The 23647-nt window shown below is 41.6% G+C and overlaps 1 protein-coding gene across 6 annotated transcripts in view; it reads left to right on the top strand.

The window, feature by feature from the left end:
- The window catches only part of LOC122564560 (cadherin-6-like), a 208646-nt gene that overhangs the window by 19885 nt on the left and 165114 nt on the right, over nucleotides 1-23647 (top strand). For all 6 annotated transcript variants that reach the window (XM_043719632.1, XM_043719634.1, XM_043719629.1 and 3 more), the window contains exon 2: nucleotides 8404-8796. In XM_043719632.1, the coding sequence (XP_043575567.1) occupies nucleotides 8566-8796 (231 nt within the window). In that variant the 5' untranslated portion in view covers nucleotides 8404-8565. The remainder of the gene's footprint in view (nucleotides 1-8403; nucleotides 8797-23647) is intronic.

Raw genomic sequence — 23647 nt, 5'->3', positions numbered from 1 at the left:
CATTTGCCAGCACTTGGCCCATATCCCTCTGAACCCTTCCCATTCATATACTCATCCAGATGCCTTTTAAATGTTTTAATTTTACCAGCCTCCACCACTTCCTCTGGCAACTCATTCCATACACGCACCATCCTTTGTGTGAAAAAGTTGCCCCTTAGTAACAAGAGGATGGCCAGAGTGAGGGTAGGGCCAATCAGGGGTAGTGGAGGGAACTTGCGCCTGGAGTCACAAGAAGTGGGGAGGTCCTTAATGAAAAATTTGCTTCAGTATTCACTACTGAGAGGGACCTTGATGTTTCCAAGGACAGTGTGAAACAGACTGATATGCCAGAACAGGTTGATGTAAGGAAGGAGGATATGCTGAAAATTTTGAAAAACATAAGGATAGATAAATCCCCTGAGCCTGTCAGGATATACCCGAGAATATTTCAGGAAGCAAGGGAAGAGATTGCTGCGCCTTTGGTGATGATTTTTGCGTCCTCACCATCGACTAGAATAGTGCCAGATGATTGACAGGTGGAAAATGTTATTCCTTTGTTCAAGAAAGAGAATAGGAATATTCCTGGGACTACAGACCAATCAGTCTTATTGTCAGTTTTGGGCAAAATATTGGAGAGGATTCTGAGAGACAGAATTTATGATTATTGGAAAACCACAGTTTGATTAAACATAGTCAGCATGACTTTTTGTGAGGGGCAGTTCACAAACCTTATTGAATTCTTTGAGGATGTGACAAAGCACGTTGATGAAGGTAGAGCACTGGATGTTGTGTACATGGATTTTAGCAAGGCATTTGATAAGGTTCTCCATGGTAGGTTCATTCAGAATGTAAGGAGGCATGGGATGCAGGGTTATCTGACTGTCTGTATACAGAATTGGCTGGCCTGTAGAAGACAGAGGGTGGTAGCAGATGGACAGTATTCAGCCTGGAGCTCGGTGACCAATGGTGTTCCGCATGGATCGGGTCTGGGACCTCTGTTCTTTGTGATTTTTATAAATGACTTGATAAGGAAGTGGAAAGGTGGGTTAGTAAGTTTGCTGATGACACAAAGGTTGATGGAGTTGTGGACAGTGTGGAAGGCTGTTGTAGGTTGCAATGAGACATTGACAGGATGCAGAGCTGGGCTGATAAGTAGCAGATGGAGTTCAACCTGCAAAAGTGTGAAGTCATTCACTTTGGAAGGTTGAATTTGAATGTAGAATACAGGGTTAAAGGCAGAATTCTTGGCAGTCTGGAGGAATAGAAGGATCTTGGGTCCATGTCCATAGATCCCTCAAAGTTGCCACCCAAGTTAATAGGGTTGTTCAGAAAACGTATTGTGTGTTGGCTTTCATTAGCAGGGGGATGGAGCTTATGAGCTGCAAGGCTATGCTGTAACACTATAGATCCCTGGTTAAACCACACATGGAATATTGTGTTCAATTGTGGTTGCCTCATTATTGGAAGGATGTGCAAGCTTTAGAGAGGGTGCAGAGGAGATTTACCAGGATGCTGCCTGGATTGGAGGGCATGTCTTATGAAGAAACGTTGAGGGAGCTAGGGCTTTTCTCATTGCAGCGAAGAAGGATGAGAGGTGACTTTAGAGGTGTACAAGATGATGAGAGGCATAGATAGAGTGAATAGTCAAAATGGCAGAAATGTCTATCATGAGGAGGCATATTTTAAGGTGATTGGAGGAAAGTTTAGGGGAGATGTCAGAGGTAGGTTCTTTACACAGAGTGTGGTGAGTGCCAGCAGTGCTAGTAGAGTCAGATACATGAGGGACATTTAAGCGATTCTTGGATAGGCACATGGAAGATAGTACAATGAAGGGTATATAGGTTAATCTGATCTTAGAGTCGAATAAAGGATCAGCACAACATCGAGGGCCGAAGGGCCTATACTGTGTTGTACTGTTCTACGTTCATAAGTGCCTTTTAAATCTTGCCCCTCTAACCTTAAACCTATACCATCAGGTTTTGGTCTCCCCTGTCCTGGGGAGAAGACCCTGACTATTCACCCTGTGCATGCCCCTCACAGTTTTATAAACTTCTATTACCATCCCTGCTACACTGCCCAACCCCCACCCTCCCAAAAATCCTCCAATGCTCCAGGGAAAATAGCCCCAACCTATTCAGCCTCTCCCTGTAGTTCAAGCCCTTCAACCCTAACAACATACTTGTCAATCCTTTCTGTATCCCTTCAAGTTTCACAACCTCTTTCCTCTAGCAGGGGTAACAGAATTGAATGATTTAGGTAAGCAATAGGTAATTAAAATTTATTATTGGCAGAGTTTGTAAGGAGGCAGCTGTCTGAGCAATAAAGCCAAACTCTGTTTCGACATATCCATTACTCTTATCTATTACAGTTGTCCTTCTTTGTTGCAGCCCAATTATTCATACAGATAAACAATCATAACAGAAAAGAAACATTAAACACCAAGAACTAATTTAAGGTCCAATTCAAATGGTTTGCATCAGTGAGCATCAGCCAGTCTCCTGATGAATGGGGATTGAAGCCTTGAACACAGCTGCTCAGTTGAATGAGCTGGACCCCGAGACTGGTTTGTACAGGACCTGGCAATACTAATGGATTTTCACCATGGTGCCATCAAAAGGTGTGTGGGGGAGAAAAATGGAAGTCAGTTTGGAAAAGGTTTTCTTAAAACCAGCACATTGGCCAATACATTCTGAAATGAAGATACTGACCACCCCAGGACCATCATGCCTTTTTGCTTTAACTGTACAAGTGCCTCATTGATCTCAGCAGTAAAATTGTTCATGTTCAAATGCATTTCATGGTGATTCTCTTCATTTTGAATGTTAATTGCCCTGCTAGATATGTAAATGTATATGCAAACTAAAACAGCAGTAGGCCATTCAGCCCCTTGAGCTCACACTGTCTTTTAGCTGATCAGATTTTGGCCTCAATTCACTTTCCTAACTTTTGCTATATACTTTGATGCCCTTGTTAGTCTAGAGCCTATTTAACCCAGCCTTAAGTATATTCAATCCCCCTGCTTGGATTGTTTCAGTTACAAAATACTTAAAGACTATAGGTAAGTTCACCATTGTGTTACCTGGCCATTGGAGAGAGAAAGACGACTGGTGATGGGGGTGGGGTTTAACCTAAACCTCACAATGCCTCAGATAGAGAGGAGAGGTTGAGAAGGACAGTCCTTTGTGGGAACCTCAACTGGTGTGGGAATTGAACCCACACTGTTGGCATTACATTGCATCACAAACCAGCCATCCAGCCAAATCGACCTATGTCCATAGATTAATGAGTCCTTCAGAAAAAAATTCCTTGCTTCTCTCTTAAATTGAAATAACCTTATTTATAAACTGCTTCCCCTAATCTTCGTCTTTCCCATAAAGGGATCCATTGTTTCCACAGGTACTCGTTCAAGTCACCTCTGGAGTTTACGTCTTTCATTAAGATAATTTCTCATTCATCTAAATTCGGATGGATAAAGGTATAACTTGTCCAACCTCTCCTCCTTCGATATTCCATTTGCTGCAGTTTTGCCCATTCATTTATTCCATTCATATCTCTTTTCTTCTCCACCATAAGCTGCTTAGCGTGCTACCTACTTTCATGTTCCAGATACTTTTGTATGTATTCCTTTCTGGTCCATCATCTAAAAATTTTATATTTAAACAAGCTGTCCATTTTTAAATCATTATTCTTTTGAAAATCTGCCAATACTTCCCCTATTGGCTCTGATCTCTATTCAGAATCTGGGCATACTCTCAGTTTTTGCTCAACCTTTCCTCCAACCTTTAATCCAAATAAAGGAATGTTGAGTTTGAGTAAAGGAAAATGCTGGCTGGCTCTTTCATTGCAGGAAAGTTTGAATACAGAGTAAAGAAAGCTTACTTCAGCGGAACAGGACCTTGATGAGAACACACTATTGTGCGCAGTTCCAGTCTTTTTTGTTTTGTTCCAGAGTGCAGATAGAGGTCATTCAGCCCATCGATCCCGCACTGTCCCTCCAAAGAGCAAACTCACCCAGACCCACCCCATCCCAGCATTTCCCATGGCTAACCTACCTAACCTGTACATCCCTGGACACTGCGAGGCATTTTTCTTCTTAAACATACATGGGTAATCCAGTTAACCTGCACATCTTCAGATTATGGGAGGAAACCAGAGCACTTAAAGGAAATCTATGCAGACACAGGGAGAATGTGCAAACTCCACCTCCTAACCTAAGAAAGGATATACTTGTCATACAGGAGATACAGCTAAGGTTGACCATACTGATTCCTGGGATGTCAAGACTGTCACATAAGGAGAGATTGAGTCAACTGCACTTGCAATCCTTGGAGTTTGGAAGAATGAGGGGGAATCTCACTGAAACATTAAATCATTCTGACAGGAGCGGCATGGTGGCTCAGTGGTTAGCAGTGCTGCCTCACAGTAACAGGGTCCCTGGTTCGATTCCAGCCTCGGGTGACTATCTGCGTGGAGTTTGCATGTTCTCCCTGTGTCTGCGTGGGTGTGCTCTGGTTTCCTCCTACAGTCCAAAGATGTGCAGGTCAGGTGAATTGGCCATGCTAAATTGCCCGTAGTGTTAGGTGCATTAGTCAGAAAGAAATGGGTCTGGGTGGGTTACTCTTTGGAGGGTCAGTGTGGACTTGTTGGGCTGAAGGGAATTCCACACTGGAGGGAATCTAACCTAATCTAAAAGGTTGAACAGACTGGATGAAGGGATTGTGTTTCCCATGCCTGTGGATTTAGCACAAGGAGTCATGGTTTTAGAATGTGGGGTAGGTACTTTAGGTCTAAGATCAGGAGAAATTTCTTCATCAGAAACTGATGAACCCATTCAATTCTCTACCACAAAAGGCTGTGGAGGCCAAGTAGTTGACATATTTAAAAAATAAATAGATAGCATATTGTCGTAAACACATTTGGTTCAGTTATGTTCTTTAATGAACCAGATGGATTCAGGGAAGGAACTTTTTCCATCCTTACCTGGTTTGACCTGTATGTGACTCTAGATCGGGAAGCTAAGGATGTCAAGGGGTATGGGGAGAGAGTGGCAATATTACATTGAGATGGAGGATCAAATTGAATGACGGAGAAAGTTTGATGGGCCAAATGGCCTACTCCTGCTCCTATGTCCTTTCTTTTCTATGTTTTAATATTTTCAGTCCAGGAAACACATTAGAAGCTATGCAGCATACTATCGTTTTCCAGAGATTGACTAAAATGGCCTATTAATGAATTTTTACACAAGTTTTCACAGTGACTGTAATTTCCAGTTAATGAATTACAGTTCCAATACAAATAGACAATACATGACAGAAACTAATGAAACATGCCTTTTAATTCCATTACAGAGCTAGGGCCTGTCTTGCAAGTGGAAATTAAAATCGTATTTCATTGCCAGCACGATTTTTGTAATGCTGTTTAATGATGTTGTATTAATTTAAGGTTTCTGTTTATTTTTAATGAATACAGCAAATGCTTTAAATACATTTACATCACCTCCCTATCAGTTTCCATCTTGCTATTCTGTACAGATAGACTGGCCTGTAGATATTTAATGGTGATTGCATGTTCCTGATGCCTGAGTTTCCATTATGAGGAAAAGGCATGGGAGGACTGATTACAAATGGGTAATGGGCTACCTGCTATGTTGGTAAAGGCAGATAAAGACCTGAAATTGGCCTGATCTCCATTGCTTTGTAAAATAGACAGTTGAGTGTACTGATAAGAGATCTTCAATGCAAACCTAGTTTACCCTGTACTGAGCTGAACTGCATTCAGGAAATTATTCTGTCTTTGTGCTTTATGGGATATAGGCATCACTGACAAGGCCAGCATTGGTTGCACATCCCTAATTACCTTAGAACTAAGAATCTTGCGAGAGCATTTTAAGTGGCAGTTAAGAGTCAACCATATTGCTGTGGATCTAGAGTCACACATAAATCAGACCAGGTAAGGATGGAAAAATTCCTTCCCTGAAACCGTCTGGTTCATTAAAGAACTTAATTGAACCAAATCTGTTTATGACATTCATGAACACCATGGCTGGGACTAGCTTTCAATTCCAGATCTAGTTATTAAATAGAAATTCCACCAGCTGTCACTTGAACTCTTTTCTCCAAAGCATTCGCATCAGCATCGCTGTACAGTGGATTACTTGTCCAGTGATATCATTATTATCTCAAAAAATTACCTTGTCTCAATATATCCTAACCAGTGGATTCTTAACCAGTGAATCACAAAACGTTAGCGTCCAAATTCAGAAGGTAATAAGGAAGGCAAATGAAATGTTATTTCAGAGGGAATGGAATATAAAAGTAGGAACATTCTACAACACAATAGTCAGACCACAGTGAATGGTTCTGGGTCTCATTATCTAAGGAAAGTTATCCTGGCATTGGAGGCAGTCCAGGGAAGGGTAATTAGACTGATAGCAGATATGGAGGGACTGTCTTTTGAGGAGAGGTTGAGTAAGTTGGACCTGTACTCATTGGAGTTTAGAAGAATCAGAGATGACCTTATTGAAACATACAAGGTTATTACAGGGCTTGATAAGTTCTTACAGAAGGGCTGTTTCCCCTTGTTCAACAGTCCACGACCATAGATTCCGAATAGGGGTCACACTTTCAAGACAGAGATAAGGAGGAATTCCTTCTCAGAGGGTAGTGTATCTGAAGAACACTAGCCCCTCTGGCTGTCAAGGCTGGGTTATTAAGCATATTCAAGGCTGACATAGACAGACTTTTAAGCAATAAGGGGAATCAAGGGCTATAGGGTAAAGGCAGAAAAATGGAATTGAGGATTATTACATCAGTTATAATCTAATTGAGTCTGCTTCACCATTCAATGGGCTGAATGGCCTGCTTCTGTTCCTATGCCTTATGGAATATCCTTGCTGCCTTCTCAAGAGCAAGTGTGCTCTCTCAGGTTTGGTTCAAAAACACAACCAGCTCAGATGCTATTCCTGATGTGTCTAGCATCATAGCAACAGCAGAAGGTCATTTAATCCTTCCAGCCTGTTTCACTGATCAAAGATATTGTGGCATTTTTGTGACCTGACTCCAGAAATCTGCATTTTCTCCACATCCCTTGATATGATTCTCCCATTAAAACCTTGTGTTTAACCATCAATTTGGCAACTGTGGGGTGGATATTGAAATGTTTTTCATCCTTTGCCTGAAGAAAAGAACTTGGTCTTATGGCCTTAATTTCTCTCATTAAATTCCTGACTCTAACTTCTTTACTAATATCACTAGTGTCCTAGAGTCCTCAATGAGGGAATATAGTTTCATCCAAACCACTCCATCTATTACACTCTGTCATGGACCAGGCCAGACCCCCTCAAAACACTTCAGGAAGGTAGTCCAGATCCTAACTTCTTTAAAAGGACAGATGTGAAGTGGATACTCCAGGAGTGATGCAGCTGGTCAAATCACTCGGCTTTAAGCAAAACAGAATTCATTTACACACTACAGTTGTAACACGGACGAAAGAAAACAGAATTTAGAATAAGTTAACTATTTAGAAACCCAACCGACTCGATACAGCAACATAACGAAGGAGCTGTTCTAGTCCCCGCAACATCCTTTGGCAAATGGTAAATTCAAACTCAGGTTCTTACAGGCGGGAGAGGCTGTAGAGAGAAAGTTCAGGCAAGAAGCACCTGTTGACACATGGAACCTGTTTTCACTGTAGTTGCTTCTCTAGGTCATCAGCAGTTTTCTGACTGCCTGCTAAAACTAAACCAAACTACAAAAAACCTGAGCTGGGAGAACTAGCCACTCCCCTTTCATTGTACAATTAAAAAAAACTTAAAGACCTCTTCTGACTATTGAATTGTGTTAGCCATTTCAGCACTTACAACCCCTCTTGAAAAAAAACAAAGACAAAATATCCTTGTTAAAGGGGCAACCTCGTCCCAACTCAATTACTTGAAAACCTGGATCAAATCAACCCTAAATCTTCACTCTCCCATTATTGAACAAATCTTACACAGTAATGTGGCACTTCTCACAATTTCCAGATTAAACAAACATTTTACTTGACTCTTTCTGTGTTGTTATTATTTTCCTCAGTCAGGATTGTACCTGGTTAAACCTAAACTGGATTTTAGTTACACAGCACCTGGTGTTTTACAATCACCAGTGCATTTTAGAGTAATTAAGATAGTCAATTCTGCAGCTTTATTGTGTAATGGAGCATATTTTTCTGCAATTGGTTGAGAAAAGGGCTTGATGATGAACACATGACTGAGTTCCACAGGCATCTATAATAGTTATATGATGTTATCAGTGAAATCAGATTAGCAATTCAAATTAAGCATCAATGGTATATGCTGCAATTTATATATTTGACATTTAAATTTTAAAAATCTACTGTTTGAAACATCATTCTGTTTATTTTGTTTCGCTCTCTCTCCCATTTTAGAAATCCCCAGAAACCAAGTGAACTTGAAGATTGATTGAAGACCCAAGTAGTTTACAAATGGAACAAAAAGGCTAGTCAGGGATACACTATCTACTGACGGGTTGCTGGACAGCAGCCAACAAAACCCAGTTAGACTCTGCAGCCACCAGTTCTGAAATAAGAATGGCGATATTGAATTGCTGTGTGCTAATGCTTCTCTGGATCAGCCTGTTGGAGCTCAGCCTGATGTCCCCACTGTCAAACAGGACTGCTAAAGAGGAAGAGGATGGAGTGGCAGTGACGCCTGAGAGTGACAAGCTTTCTGTTTTACATCGCTCCAAACGTGGCTGGATGTGGAATCAGTTCTTTTTGCTGGAGGAGTACACTGGGGCTGAGCCACAGTACGTGGGCAAGGTAGGCACCAAGAGATGTTCCTCTTAATCACAAGGCAGAAAGTCTATAGTTTATCAGTGTTTCTGTATTATGCTCTTGTCACCTGTAGTTCTTATCTGCTTATAGAGGGCTACACATTAAAAGAGCTGTGTCTATCTCCAGATTTATTAAGAAATAAACCTCAAGTTGAACCCATCCAGTGATATTTTGCTGATGTCACCAACAGTGATTTCTAACCTTTCAGCTACAAAAGCACAAGCTCAGAACCAAAAAAAAAATGCAATGGAAGGTACTGTCTGTGGGATGGAGGAATATGAGACCCTGCCCATCCAAAGTTTTCTTCATTTGCTCATAGGGCATGGGCATCACTGGCTACGCCAGCATTCATTGCCCGCTCCTGCTAGCACTTGAGAATGTGGTGGTGAGCTACCTTCTTGAACCACTGAGGTCCATGTGCTGTAGGTAGACCCACAGTCCTATTAGGGAGGAAGTTGCAGGACTTTGACCCAGTGACATAGTTGGAACGCACTATAGTTCCAAGTCAAGATGGTGGGTGGTTTAGAGGAAATCTTGCAAGTGGCGGTGTTCCCACCTATCTGCTGCCTTGGTTCTCCTAAATGGAAGTGGTTATGGGTGTGGAAGGTGCTGTCAAAAGATCTTTAGTGAATTTCTGCACTATTTCTTACAGCGAATACTCACCGCTGCGACTGAGCATTGGTGGTGGAGCGAGTGAATGCTTGTGGATGTAGTGCCAATCCAGTAGGAGCTGCTTTATCCAGGGTGGTGTTGGTGATGAGCATATTGAATGTTTTGGATGTATGATATAAAGTGACTTATAGATAATTTCTAATCAGCCTTTTCAGAGATATATTACCCACCTCTGGTACAGGTGGGACTTGAACGTGAGTCTCCTGACTCAGAGATAGGGACACTACTACTGCACCGCAAGAGACCTGATTTGTTAATAAACAACGTGGTGATGAGGAACACTTTATTAATACAACATGCGTCACCTGCATTCCCCTTTAACTTCTTTAATAAGAATCTGATTTATTTTTAATCAACAGTTTCCCACTTTGTCATCTCCAATTGCTACAGTGATGTTTGCAAATAGACATCATGCACATGACTGTGAATATCTTAATTAAATCAAAATTACAATCAATCTGCCAGTTTCTGACTGTTTCTTCCATCCAGCTGTTTTTCCCTAATTTCTATGACAGTGAGTAGTCTCTTGTCTGAAATTTAACACAAACAGTTTACAACTGATTGGAGAACAATAACTGGAATTGCTGATGGCTTTCCCCAAAACATTCTTCCAAAATCTTGGAATTTATGTCATGAAATAGGTGCGGTTTATTCCCATGAACTTCCCATCACAAATTTGAAGGCACACAATACTTTGCTGCCTGTGTTCTATCCCATGTGTTCTATCCCATATCAAATCCCATTCATCACCCAATTTGACTTATTGTAGTCACATGTACCTAAGTACAGTGAAAAGTTTTGTTTTGCAAGCAGCACAGGCAAATCATTGAAAACAAGGACATACAGATCATAGGGTGCTTAGACAGAGTGACTTGGAGGTGTGGGTGTTGGACTGGGATGGACAAAGGTAAAAATCGCACAACACCAGGTTATAGTCCAACAGGTTTATTTGGAAGCACTAGCTTTCAGAGCGCCGCTCCTTGTGGGCGGCACGGTGGCACAGTGGTTAGGACTGCTGCCTCACAGCGCCTGAGACCAGGGTTCAATTCCCGCCTCAGGCGACTGACTGTGTGGAGTTTGCACATTCTCCCCGTGTCTGCGTGGGTTTCCTCCGGGTGCTCCGGTTTCCTCCCACAGTCCAAAGATGTGCAGGTCAGGTGAATTGGCCATGCTAAATTGCCCGTAGTGTTAGGTAAGGGGTAAATGTAGGGGTATGGGTGGGTTGCGCTTTGGCGGGTCGGTGTGGACATGTTGGGCTGAAGGGCCTGTTTCCACACTGTAATGTAATGTAATCTAATCTAATCCTTTGTCAGGTGGTTGCCTGATGAAGGAGCAGCGTTTCGAAAGCTGGTGCTTCCAAATAAACCTGTTCGACTATAACCTGGTATTGTGTGATTTTTAACTTAGACAGAGTAAAGCATACAGGTTATGACTACACAGAAGGTGTACAAAACAAGAGAATAAAATCTGCTATAGCGAGCCCACAAAGAGTCACCTGGTGTCACCACCATCTTGAACCATTTACTCACTGACCAATACTGGCTCATGGTTGAGTAACACTTTGTTTTTAAAATTCTTATCTTTGTTTTCAAATCCCTCTGTGAGTCATTCCTTTCTGCTCCTGTAATCTCCTTCAGTCCCACAGCCTTCCCGGATCATTGCAGTTCTCTAATTCTGGCCTAGTAGGTAGCTTCGATTTTAATCACTCCATTTTGGGAGTCCATGCTTTCAGTATCTGGTTGCAAGCTCAGGGATTCCCTACCTTTCTCTGCCTCTATTCACATTTTCACACCCTCTTCAAGGTTTCTCACTCCAGCTCTTGGAAATCTGATCAAACATCTCCATACATGGTTGAGTGTCATAATTTGGTTTGTGATGCTCCTGTAAAGTGCCTCAGGATGCATTATTGCATTAAAGGTGCCACAGAAATGCAGCCTGTTACTGTTCAAGACTGTATTCCTGCAGATTGTCAGCTTCCCTTGATGTCTGAAGGGAGCAGCAAGAATTAATTTGTTACCATGAGAAGTAACTAAGGACTTGCTGGGCACAGCTTTGCAGGTGAAACCCAATATGTGATATTGGAATTGTTGACTGGTCATACAGTGTTTCACCCCCCCCAATCCTCACTCCCACCCCCTTCCCTCACCCACCAGGTCTGCCTATCTATTGACCACAATGAAAAGCTAAGTGGGGAAGAGTGGTCTGAGGAAAGGTCGCTACACCCAAAACATCAACTCCATCTCTCTTTCTCTCCAGACATGACGCCAAACTTGCTGAGTTTCTGCAGCATTCTCTGTGCTTGATTCAGATTTCAAGCATCTGCAGTATTTGGCCTTTATTTGAGTGTGTTAAAAGCAGACTGTCTCTCCCTTTTTGAAATTCGTATTGCAGTAGAAACTTTGGCATCTGCTCCGTGGAAGAATGATGATGTAAAGAGAGACTACTGGCTGACTGCCACAGTAGTTCATTAGCATTACCAAGAGGTTTCTTGTCCGACTCTTGGTACATTCAAATCAGCCCTCTGGTGATTGTTGGTCTGTTACTTAGAGCCATCCAGAAACAGGGCTTTTGTGTAAAATTCCTCTCTCTGTAATGTCATGAATGGTCCTCCCACCCATCCTCCAGCCCCTCATTCCTAATTGTAGTGTAGCTGGGGCAGAGTTGAAACGGGTTAAGGAAAGTGCACCCCCACCCCCCATTACACATATACACACACATTCAATGCTTTATATTAGAAAAATGTAACGCTAGGTTCCTCGGAGATTTGGTAAAAAATGTCAGGTTTCTTACTGGAAACGCATTGCTTATGAAAAAAAAAGTCCCAGCTTAGATTGCAGTCTCTTCAAGTTAAATAGTTTCGGAAGCATTTCCTCTCTTAGCTCCATGCAACTCACAGGGTTTGAGTTTAACTTGGCTGACGATAGAAAAGATGACATCAATTCAGCTACCAGTGTATAGCTCTGCTGATATTAATTACAGCTCATGTCCATGTGCCAAGCAACAAAGCTTAGTGCAGTATGTTGTACCCTTGCACTCTCCCCAGCAGCCCCCTGGCTTATGCACGCTTGGTGGAAGGATGGGTACTGGTACGGGAGAGGCAATCAGCCTCCCTAGCACACTACCAATTAAGGCTGCTGTTATCTTTTTAATCAACTTTTGCAGACATGCTTTGACATTTCTCTGTGACAGGTGAGATTTGAACCCAGGACTTCAGTTGGATCACTATCTCTGTGCCACAAAAGCCGCTTAGTTAAGGCAGTTACTGCCCACTTAAGTTGTTGCTTGTATTAACACAGTGGGAGGGCTCATGTGGCATAGTGGTGTCCCTAATCCTGAGCCAGAAGGTCCAGTTTCAAGTCCTACTTACTCCAGAGGTGTGCCATAACATCTCTGAATAGGTTGATGAAAGAAATATCTTAACCCAGTGGTAAGTGGCTGGGCAAGGAGTATGACATGCAATCCCTGCTATATTTGATCAATGACTTGATTGAGGGGTGCTGCCTTATTCAAAGGCACCCAGATTGAGAGACCTGACATTGAGAGGAGAGGGACCTGCTGAGAACCATCCCCAATCTTGCTGCCACATCCCCCTCCCCCACTTCCTTTCCAGCCTGTGCCCAGGCCCTCCATCCCCTTCCCCCCAAAAAAAATCCTTAACCCAATACTATAGCAGCAACAAAATCCACAGGGTACCAGGAGTGATTAGTCTCCTGTGATTGGGTCTGCCCATACTCTAAGGCTCTGGCTGAATGCAATACCAACAGCAGCCACCCAGCTCTGGTGGCACTGTTATGTAGAGATGAGCTGTTCACCTCTGGCTGGAAGATCCCCCCCATCTATGTGAAGAGGTTAATGCTCACAATACATTAGCTCCAGCTATTTTATTAACAGGAGACTAGGAGTTAAACCCTTGCTTTCAAAGACAGCAATTGCATCTACTCCATGTCCCAGTAATTATCCTTGTTGAGCAATAGTTGATGATTATTATCACACAATAAACCTTGTTAACTAAAAACAGCCTCTACCACGAATCACTAGGTAGCACCAAGACAAAGTCCAAGATGAACCGATGACAGCAAGCTACTTCATACAATGTTCATCCAGTTCCACATACAGGTAGAGATGGCAAATACCATCCTTACCCAGACTGGCCTACATGTCACTCCAGACCCAGAGCAATGTGATTAACTCTTAACTACCCTGAGGGCATTTAGGGATAGGCAATAAATACTGGCCTAGCCAATGATGCTCAAATCCCATGAATGAATAAAATAAACCCCACAAGGTTCCAATTGTGGCCATCTGGGTAAATGCCAAATAGTGAGCAACGGTGATGTTTTGAACTCCTTGGGTGCCCCCATTCTTTTGGGTACTTCATCCTAGGAGAAGGTCTGCTGCTCAGCTGTCAAGTGCCTGGGTGCACAAGATATGATGGGCCTTCCTGAAAAGAGACAATGCTGGGGTCTCACACTCTCCCACCATCTGTCCTTAATGTCCCACAACACTTTGATACAATTCTGCCCAAAACATAAATTTAGACAAACTGAAATAGAAATGACAGAAACAGTTCAATATGAACTCAGTGTTGAATCTGGGAGTTTGTAAGGTGTTTAATTGAAAGATGAGGGGCTCGTCCTCAAACATTCCTTGAGCTTCATTGGAACATTGTGTGAGGCTGGGAACAGAGGTCACAGTGGGAGTAGGTTAGAGGCTTAAAATAGCAAGGAGCCAGTAGCTGAGAATCATGCTTGTGTTCCACATAGCTTTCACCTAGTCTGCATTTGATCTAAATCTTACATTAGGTTACAATACTATTGTTTAGATTTTGAGATTAAGTCCTCACCTTGAGGAGGTAAGTGATCCCAGACTGATGAACAACAGGCAATTATTGGGTAGAATTTCCTTTGGGATCAAGGGTGGGGGTAAAAGATTCCCAGTTTTCTGCAGAAATTTCAGTAGGAATTTCAGAGAAATTGTGAGAAAGCCCATGAAAATAATATTTACAAGGAGAGAGACTGCAGAATCCTGAAGTACAGAGGCATCTGAGTGTCCAAGTACATAAACCACAAAGTTAGTTTACAGCTGCAGCAAGTGATGAGGAAAGCAAATGGAAGGTTGTCACTTATTGCAAGAAGAATGAAATAAACAACTCAGGTTGCTATGTTGCATTTTTACAGAGCATTGGTGAGGCCACATCTACAGTACTGTGTCCAATTTAGATTTCCTAGTTAAGAAAATATGTCAATGCTTTAGAGTCATAGAGTCATAGAGATGTACGGCATTGGAAACAGACCCTTCGGTCCAACCCGTCCATGCCGACCAGATATCCCAACCTAATCTAGTCCCACCTGCCAGCACCAAGCCCATATCCCTCCAAACCCTTCCTATTCATATACCCATCCAAATGTCTTTTACATGTTGCAATTGTACCAGCCTCCACCACTTCCTTTTTACCTTCGACTCCACATTCAAGGAGCTATGAACCTGCACTCCAAGGTCCCTTTGTTCAGCAATACTCCCCAGGACCTTATTATTAAGTGTATAAGTCCTGCTAAGATTTGCTTTCCCAAAATGCAGCGCCTCGCATTTATCTGAATTAAACTCCATCTGCCACTTTTCAGCCCATTGGCCCGTCTGATCAAGATCCTGTTGTAATCTGAGGTAACCCTCTTTCTTCACTGTCCACTACACCTCCAATTTTGGTGTCATCTGCAAACTTACTAACTATACTGCTTATGCTCACATCCAAATCATTTATATAAATGGTGAAAAGTAGAGGACACAGACCGATCCTTGTGGCACTCCATTGGAAATAATTCAGGGAATGTTCATATGACTGATACCTGGGGAAATTATCTTGTGAGAAAAGTTTGAACAAGCAAGGCTTGTATCTACTGGTATTTCTCAGTATGAGAGTTGATGTTATTTAAACAAATAAGATCCTGAGAAGGATTGACAGGATGAATACTGAGAGCATGGTTCCCTTAGTGGGAGAGATGAGAACCAGGAGTCACTATCTCGAAATAAAAGATCTCTCATTTACAATGGAGATGAGGAGGATTTCTTTCCCTTGTTAACTTCTGGAGCTCTGATTTCCAGAAGACGGGAGAGGCAGGATCTTTGAATACTTTGGAGGCAGAGATAGATACATTCTTGACTAACAAGGAGAGTGAAATGATATCAGGGAAACTGGAACTGGGGCCACAAGTAGATCAACCATGATCACATTAAATAACAGAGCAGGCTCGAGAGACCAAATGGTCCACTCCTGCTCCTATAGTGCATGGCTGGAGGTTTGTCCTTCACTGGGGATTCTTTTTTACATCAATATTAGCCTCGGGAAAACCTCTGATGAGATTACTGACTGCAATTGCCAAGAAAGAGAGAGAGAGGGGGTGGGATCTGAAAATTAAGTGGAAACTACCTTTATTTATGGCTTTTGATGGTCATTCAGCAAAACCCCTTGGAAGGGTGAACGCTTTGGCTACCTGGTGCCTGATAACCGATTGGCCTTTCATTATTTAATGCTTAGTTCAATTGGATTTGAGTTTCTGCTTTCATTGAAAACAGGAAATTGAACCTAGAATACACTTGAAATTACATGATGGATCGCAGGTCAGACATTCAATAAAAATGATTGACAGAACCACAAGAGTAAAATGTTCCTTGAAACAACATAGTCAGGCAACGTCTTCCTTTCAATTAAAAAGCATATCTTGATATATTTAAGTGTGTGAGTCCATTATAGTTTTACTAATAGCGCTGAAAACGGATCTAATACAATAATGTGGCATTTTTAATAAGGTTATCCAGTCCTTCACTTGCAGGTAAGCTGATTTATAATCACGGAAAACCACTTTAAAAATCTATATTGAATCAGGTACTACATTCATCGGTGTACCCTCATCAATTTTTTAGTAAATTAAACATTTTTCCAAATGAAAATACTTTTCAAATGTGGGTTGCGCTGCCTGTGCATTTGACGAATAGTGAGAGCAACATGAAAGAATGTATCACTTTAATCATACATCATCTCCCTGGAGATATGGCCCCAATATATAAAGGCCACTTTCACATGGTATATGAGGATGATAGGTGCTTCCATAAGGTTATCTACTGAGGAGTCAGCATTTGCAGGATAGAAGAAGGATGCAAACAGGAAAGAACATACTGTTGATTAGCGGTTCACATTGGTCACAAAGGTTTCAGATGGAGATATTAACACACTCTGGCTGGGGCAGAGGTGGGATCATTAGATTAGATTAGATTCCCTACAGTGTGGAAACAGGCCCTTCAGCCCAACCAGTCCACACAGACCCTCCGAAGAGTAACCCACCCAGACCCATTTCCTCTCTGACTAATGCACCTAACACTATGGGCAATTCACTTGACTTGCACATCTTTGGACTGTGGGAGGAAAATGGAGCACCCGGAGGAAACCCACGCAGACACGGGGAGAATGTGCAAACTCCACACAGACAGTTGCCCGAGGCTGGAATCAAACCTGGGACCCTGGTACTATGAAGCAGCAGTGCTAACCACTGAGCCACCGTGCTGCCCCATTCTGCCTTTCCCGGTTGAATCCTGCTGGCTGTTATTTTGTCCATTGGCAATACAGTTCCAAGGTTTTCCTGGAAACAGGCTCTTTGCAAATCAGGAGCTTTGTAACATCAGTAATATGCTAACTAGCTTCAAGCACCAGCCTGATGGAGAAGCCACTCTGGTTCTCCCACCTGGTGAAGGCAGGTCACATAGTGTCAGCTGGGGGAAGAGCATTGCAAAGGCATTTAGAAACCTTCGGGCCAAGGTGAGCAGGAATGTTCTTCCAGATCTGACAGTGAATGATGCACAAACCCTGAAGTGACCTACTTAGTTAACAATGGTAAAGGATAAACCATTAGTGACTCTTAAGAAGAAGGGGAATGTAGCAGGAAGATGCACTTGTGTTAACCACAAGTTCTAGTTTATTGCATAATAGCAATTTGGTACAAGTTCCATTGGTTGGTTAAATATAACTGTCAAGACTATCAGGAGCCAGGGATAAGGTATTTGCTCCTATTAGGAGCTAGAGATAACCTTATTGGGTCTCCAGTTTCATGCAGTCGCCGATATTAACCCTTTCAGAACCATTTCTACGTAAAACAGAAATGATTCTTCAATTTGAAAAGCTAGCAATTGTTTGCAAACTGAACAAGACACAGTTAAAAATCACACAACACCAGGTTATAGTCCAACAGGTTTAATTGGAAGCACTAGCTTTTGGAGCACTGCTCCTTCATCAGGTGATTGTGATGAAGGACAACCACCTGATGAAGGAGCGTCGCTCCGAAAGCTAGTGCTTCCAATTAAACCTGTTGGACTATAACCTGGTGTTGTGTGATTTTTAATTTTGTACACCCCAGTCCAACACCGGCATCTCCGAATCATAAACAAGACACAATTTCAATAAGTAACATTTCCTCGAGAGTTAATTAAATCTTTGTTATATACATTAATATTTAAAATGTCTCCCTCCTTGTATTGTGCTCTTACATATTATACACTACTGTGGGTCAGGAGTTAAACTGTCTTTGGCTTGAAATCAGTTCCACAGCCTCTTTACACAAAACACATGGGGGTTCATGGCTGGTCCATTTGATTTTGATAATCAATGGAAGTCAAGTGACATTCTGAAGTTTCATTTGAAGTCAAACTGGTGAGATGCGGAAAGATGCAGCTGATTCATTATTTCTCAATTTAAAATATCGGTCAAAATCACTCCCAAAAATTTAACCAGGCCTTGGGTAAATTTGAAGACCCAACTCTATTGTTTTCTAGGGGAAAGAATAGCACATTGGGAATGATTTAAATGTCAAAGTATTTGAAATTATTAGGGTTATTGTGCATTTATTTAGTCGCTTTGCTTGGAAATATGAAAAACCAGTATCGCTTAGAAATTGCTCCTAATTTCTTAGAAGTTAGGTTCTTGGAGGTTAGGTTAGGAGCGAGCTTCAAGCTCAGAACTATTTCAGATTCAGAGGATCTAGATTTCTGAGTCTGACTGAATTCAGAGTTTAGATTTGTATTTCTTCATATATTTTCTGAATTTTACTGCTCAGATTCTGGTTACAGAATGCAGTGGATTCCTACTCCATAACTCCTGTACAATGAGTGAAGGTTGTATCAGACAATTCGAGATGGACAAGTCACAAGCAAAACCTGAACATCTCATTAGGGGAATAAATATGGCATTGTACATCTACCTTCTCAACCCAGTATTTATGCCACGTATCTAATGAATAGTGCCTAAATAATTTACAAATTCTATTTGAATGCTCTAAAGGTGAAGAATGGTTTAATAGTCCCCTGGCAGCCATGTGAGAAAGACTTTTAAATTTCGACAGAGGTATGTGGCTACCACTTTGGGAATGGTTTAAATGTCAAAGAATTTAAAATTATTAGAGTTGTTACCCATTTAGTGGTGATTCAAGGGTAACTCAGGATATCGATTAAAAACAGTTTCTGCATTTCTCTATAAAATGCAGATGCTATTAAGGGCATGTTGAAATCAATACCAGGGATTACAACATCAATATGTCACCATTACAAACACAGCCGCTTGAAATTACACTACAGGCGTATGTGAAATTGCATTGCTTTGTAATAACTTTTGTATTGCTGTTTAGAACCCAATATTATCTAATGCTTTATCTTATACTGAAAAAATGGAAGTGAGTGTGCACAAGATGTGCACAATGCTGCACTGTGAGACATCCATTTACTGAAGCAGGGAGCAAGAATCTGTCTGTCCTCCATAATTGTTTGTTTGTGATTTATGGTTAAATATAAGGTCCAGTCTGCTCTCTCTGCTTCCTGAATAACTGCCTGTACAGGAGAAAACCACCCCTTAAATATATGATACATAGAGTGTCAAAAGCTCTCTATTATCACTGGAGTATGCTCATGTTCATTGTTAAAGGGAATATCATTTACAACAATGTCACAAATGTTGGCATATTTACACAGCGCATTGTGATGCAGCAGAGTGGTGTGGACTGCTAGAAATAAATATATCATTGGTCTCACTGAGTAAATTTTGCTTCTACAGCTGTGTGAAGAGACCAACAAGGGAAACAAAAAGAATCTCATGATAAATAATATCCAAGAGTATCTTTGAAACACCTTTAGAGATTATGGAATAAGTTATCAGTCAGTTATCATCTTCACTAAGTGGATGAGATGAAGTAGTGTATGGGAGGAAATGTAATATGCAGCAAGGATATGTGTGGCATTAGGATCAGGGTTAGATTCTGGTACAGGTGGAAGTTTATGAAGTTTATAAACTTCCAGCTGGAGGAGTCCTGGATGGTTGAGTTCAGACTGTTTCAGTGATGGAGGACCTGAGTTCAGCTGATGTTAGAACAAAAGGGGCATAGTGATGGAGAGGGTTAGAGGTGAATAATACATCTGTCACTTTTAAGGCGGAGTTGAAGAGAATTTATTTTCTCTGAGATTCAATAGACAATGGAATTCTTTCCTCTGGAAAAGAGTGGACCTGGGTCTTTGAATTTAGGCTTGGTTAAGGATTTTTGATGAATAAAGGAGTCCAGGGTTGTGGTTGAAAACAGGAAAGTGAAATTGAGAGCGCGACCAGGTCAACCAGGGACCGTCAAATTGTCAATGGTCTCTTAAATCCAATCTTCCTATTTCTTCTATTTCTGTATTATTATGGGCTCTTAAGCTCAGCAAAGTGTCATGGAAGGTTTGAGCATTCTAATTTTTCTAAGACTGACCATGGATGAGGCGGTGTACATTGTAAAAGGAGCTGAGGCATCAGCAAATGATGATAGCATTGATCTTCTTAATGGTGCTGGCAGTGTTAAAACAAACCACACTGTGGTGTGAACCTGAGGCAGACATTGTGTACCACATTTTAATGCACATATATCCTGATGCCTGCTTCACAGTTGGATAGAAGGTGCATTCTGTTTGTCCTGAAATACAGCAAATGCACGTTTCCAATCAGAACTATGTGGACCCTCACACTGCCGCCTGTCACAAAACCACCTCTTTCCTCATTTTGTGGACCTTGGAAGACTGTGTAACATCAAATTGGTGCTGCTGCTTGCCCCATTTAACTTCCCCATGGGAGTCGACATATTGGCCACCTTGTAATTTTTGAAATTGCAATCAAAAATGGGCAGTCATTCCAGTAAATTACAGCATTCCATATCTGATGTAGAAATTGAATTGCATTAGATGTCTTTCTTTCTTGGTCAACGATGACCAAAAGAACCAAAATTAAACTGTTTCTTGGTAAAGTTTTGTTTTCCTTATTCTTTCATGGGATATGGGTGTTGTTGACAAGACATTTGGTACCTGTATAAAAGCAAATTACTGTGGATGCTGAAATCTGAAATCAATAAAGAGAAAATGCTGGAAAATCTCAGCAAGTTTGGCAGCATCTGGAAGGAGAGAAAAGAGCCGACGTTTCAAGTCTAACTGACCCTTTGTCAAAGCTTTGACAAAGGGTCAGTTAGACTCAAAACGTCAGCTCTTTTCTCTCCTTAGAGTTGCTGCCAGACTTGCTGAGATTTGGTACCTGTTGTTAATTTGCCCTTCAACGTTATGGCTTGCTTGACCATTTCAGAGGGCAATTAAAATCTCACCACATTGCTGTGGTTCTGGGGTCACCTGGAGACTGGATGAGGTAAGATTGATGGATTTCCTTCCTTAAAGGACATTGGTGACTCAGATGGGTCTTTTAACAACAATTGCTGATGGTTTAATGGTCACCATCACTAAGACAAAGTAGTCGAGGGAATGCATTTGGTACTGATGTTAAGAAAACCTCTGCAACAGAAAATAAAAGTGAATTTCTGGAGGAATGGCTTCAATTATTTAGCATAGGAACAGGAAGAGGCCATTCAACCCCTAGAGCTTAATCCACCATTCAGTGAGGCCATGGCTGATCTGTAGCCTAACTCCATACACCTGCCTTTGGCCCAAATCCCTTAATAACTTTGCTTACCAAAAAAAAACTATCTCCAATTTAAAATTTTAAAATTCACAAGGGTTGTGAACAAATGGCACTCATAAAATAGATTAGAATTTATTTAGCTCTAAATACAGCATAAAATATTAAAATAGCCAATCAGGATTTTCAGTCATAGAATAAGAGATGTACAGCACGGAAACAGACCCTTCAGTCCAACTAGTCCATGCCGACCAGATACCCCAACTTAATCTTATTCCATTTGCCAGCACTTGGCCCATATCCCTCTAAACCCTTCCTATTTCATATACCCATCCAAATGCCTTTTAAGTGTTGTAATTGTACCAGCCTTCACCGCTTCCTCTGGCGGCTCAGTCTACACACCTTTAATACATTGTCTGAGCTGAGATGTCACCTTTTGTTATAAAAACTTAAGTTATCTTGAGAAGGTGACTTAAAATAAGTTCTGGAATTTACATATTAATGAACCGAAACCTGCAACCCATTCTAAAAGATGAAAAACTTAACTATCCATGTTTGTTCAATATATCACTGTATGACACTGTAATCCTTTGCTATAAATTCTGCATCTTATGAACTTATACTCCGCAACCATCTGATGAAGGAGCAGCGCTCCGAGAGCTAGTGCTTCCAAACAAACCTGTTGGACTTTAACCTGGCGTTGTGCAATTTTTAAGTTTGTCTACCACTGTCCAACACTGACTCCTCCACTATAAGGACTTCAGTAAGACGTTTGGCAAGGTTCCTCATGGGAGACTGTTAACAAGGTTAGATCTCATGGAATACAGGGAGAACTAGCCATTTGGATACAGAACTGGTTCAAAGGTAGAAGGCAGAGGTTGGTGGTGGAGGGTTGCTTTTCAGACTGGAGGCCTGTGAACAGTAGTGTGTCACAAGGATCGGTGCTGCATCCACTGCTTTTCATCATTAATATAAATACTTTTGATGTGAACATAGGAGGTATAGTTAGTAAGTTTGCAGATGACACCAAATTTGGTGGTGTACTGGACAGTGAAGAAGGTTACCTCAGCATACAACGGAATCTTGATCAGATGGGTCAGTGGGCTGAGGAGAGGCAGATGGAGCTTAATTAGATAAATACGAGTTGCTGCATTTTGGAAAAGCAAATCAGAGCAGGACTTATACACTTCATGTTAAGTTACTGGGGAGTGTTGCTGAATAAAGAGACCTTGGAGTGCAGGTTCATTGTTCCTTGAAAGTAGAGTCACAGATTGATAGGATAGTGAAGAAGGCGTTTGGTATGCTTTCCTTTATTGGTCAGAGTATGGAGTACAGGAGTTGGGAGGTCATTGTGTGGCTGTACAGGACATTGGTTAGGCCACTTTTGGAATACTGCATTCAATTCTGCCCTCCTTCCTATTGCAAGGATGTTGTGAAACTTGAAAGGGTTCAGAAAAGATTAATAAGGATGTTGCCAGGGTTGGAGGATTTGAGTTATAGGGAGAGGCTGAATAGGCTGGTGATGTTTTCTCTGGAGTGTCGACGGCTGAGAGGTGACTCTTTAGAGTTTTATACAGTCATGAGGAGCCTGGATAGGATAGATTGACAAGGTCTTTTCCCTGGGGTTGGAACTAGAAGGCATAGGTTTAAGATGAGAGGGGAAAGATATAAAAGAGACCTCTAAGGGGCAACTTTTTCACACAGAACGTGGTACATGTATGGAATGAGCTGCCTGAGGAAGTGGTGGAGGCTGGTACAATTACAGCATTTATAAGGGATCTGGATGGGTATATGAATAGGAAGGGTCTAGAGGGATATGGGCCAAATGTTGGCAAATGGGACTAGATTAGGTTGGGATATCTGGTCGGCATGGACGAGTTGGATCGAAGGGCCTGTTTCCATGCTGTACATCTCTCTGACTAGCAGTTTGTGGTTGGAGTTGAGTTCTGCCACCAGATCGCCTTTCTGTACTAATTCCTATCTTATTAGCATTGTTAGGGAATAAACCGCAGTGGTTTTTAAAAGAAGAAGCACTTGTCTTACTAATAGGATAGAGTTTATTACAGGATAGCAATAGGTACAAGTACAATAGGTTACATATGTGATTTAGGCAAAACTACAAAGACTATCAAGAGCAAAAGATGCCACATCTGTCTCCATTGTGAACTCATACTGGACTGGTTATCATTCAATGAGACATTATCAGAT

The sequence above is a fragment of the Chiloscyllium plagiosum genome, chromosome 29, assembly GCF_004010195.1.
Source record: "Chiloscyllium plagiosum isolate BGI_BamShark_2017 chromosome 29, ASM401019v2, whole genome shotgun sequence".
NCBI classification, from domain to species: domain Eukaryota; kingdom Metazoa; phylum Chordata; class Chondrichthyes; order Orectolobiformes; family Hemiscylliidae; genus Chiloscyllium; species Chiloscyllium plagiosum.
The sequence above is the reverse complement of the archived record's forward strand: the minus strand, read 5'-3'. Positions and strand labels throughout refer to the sequence as shown.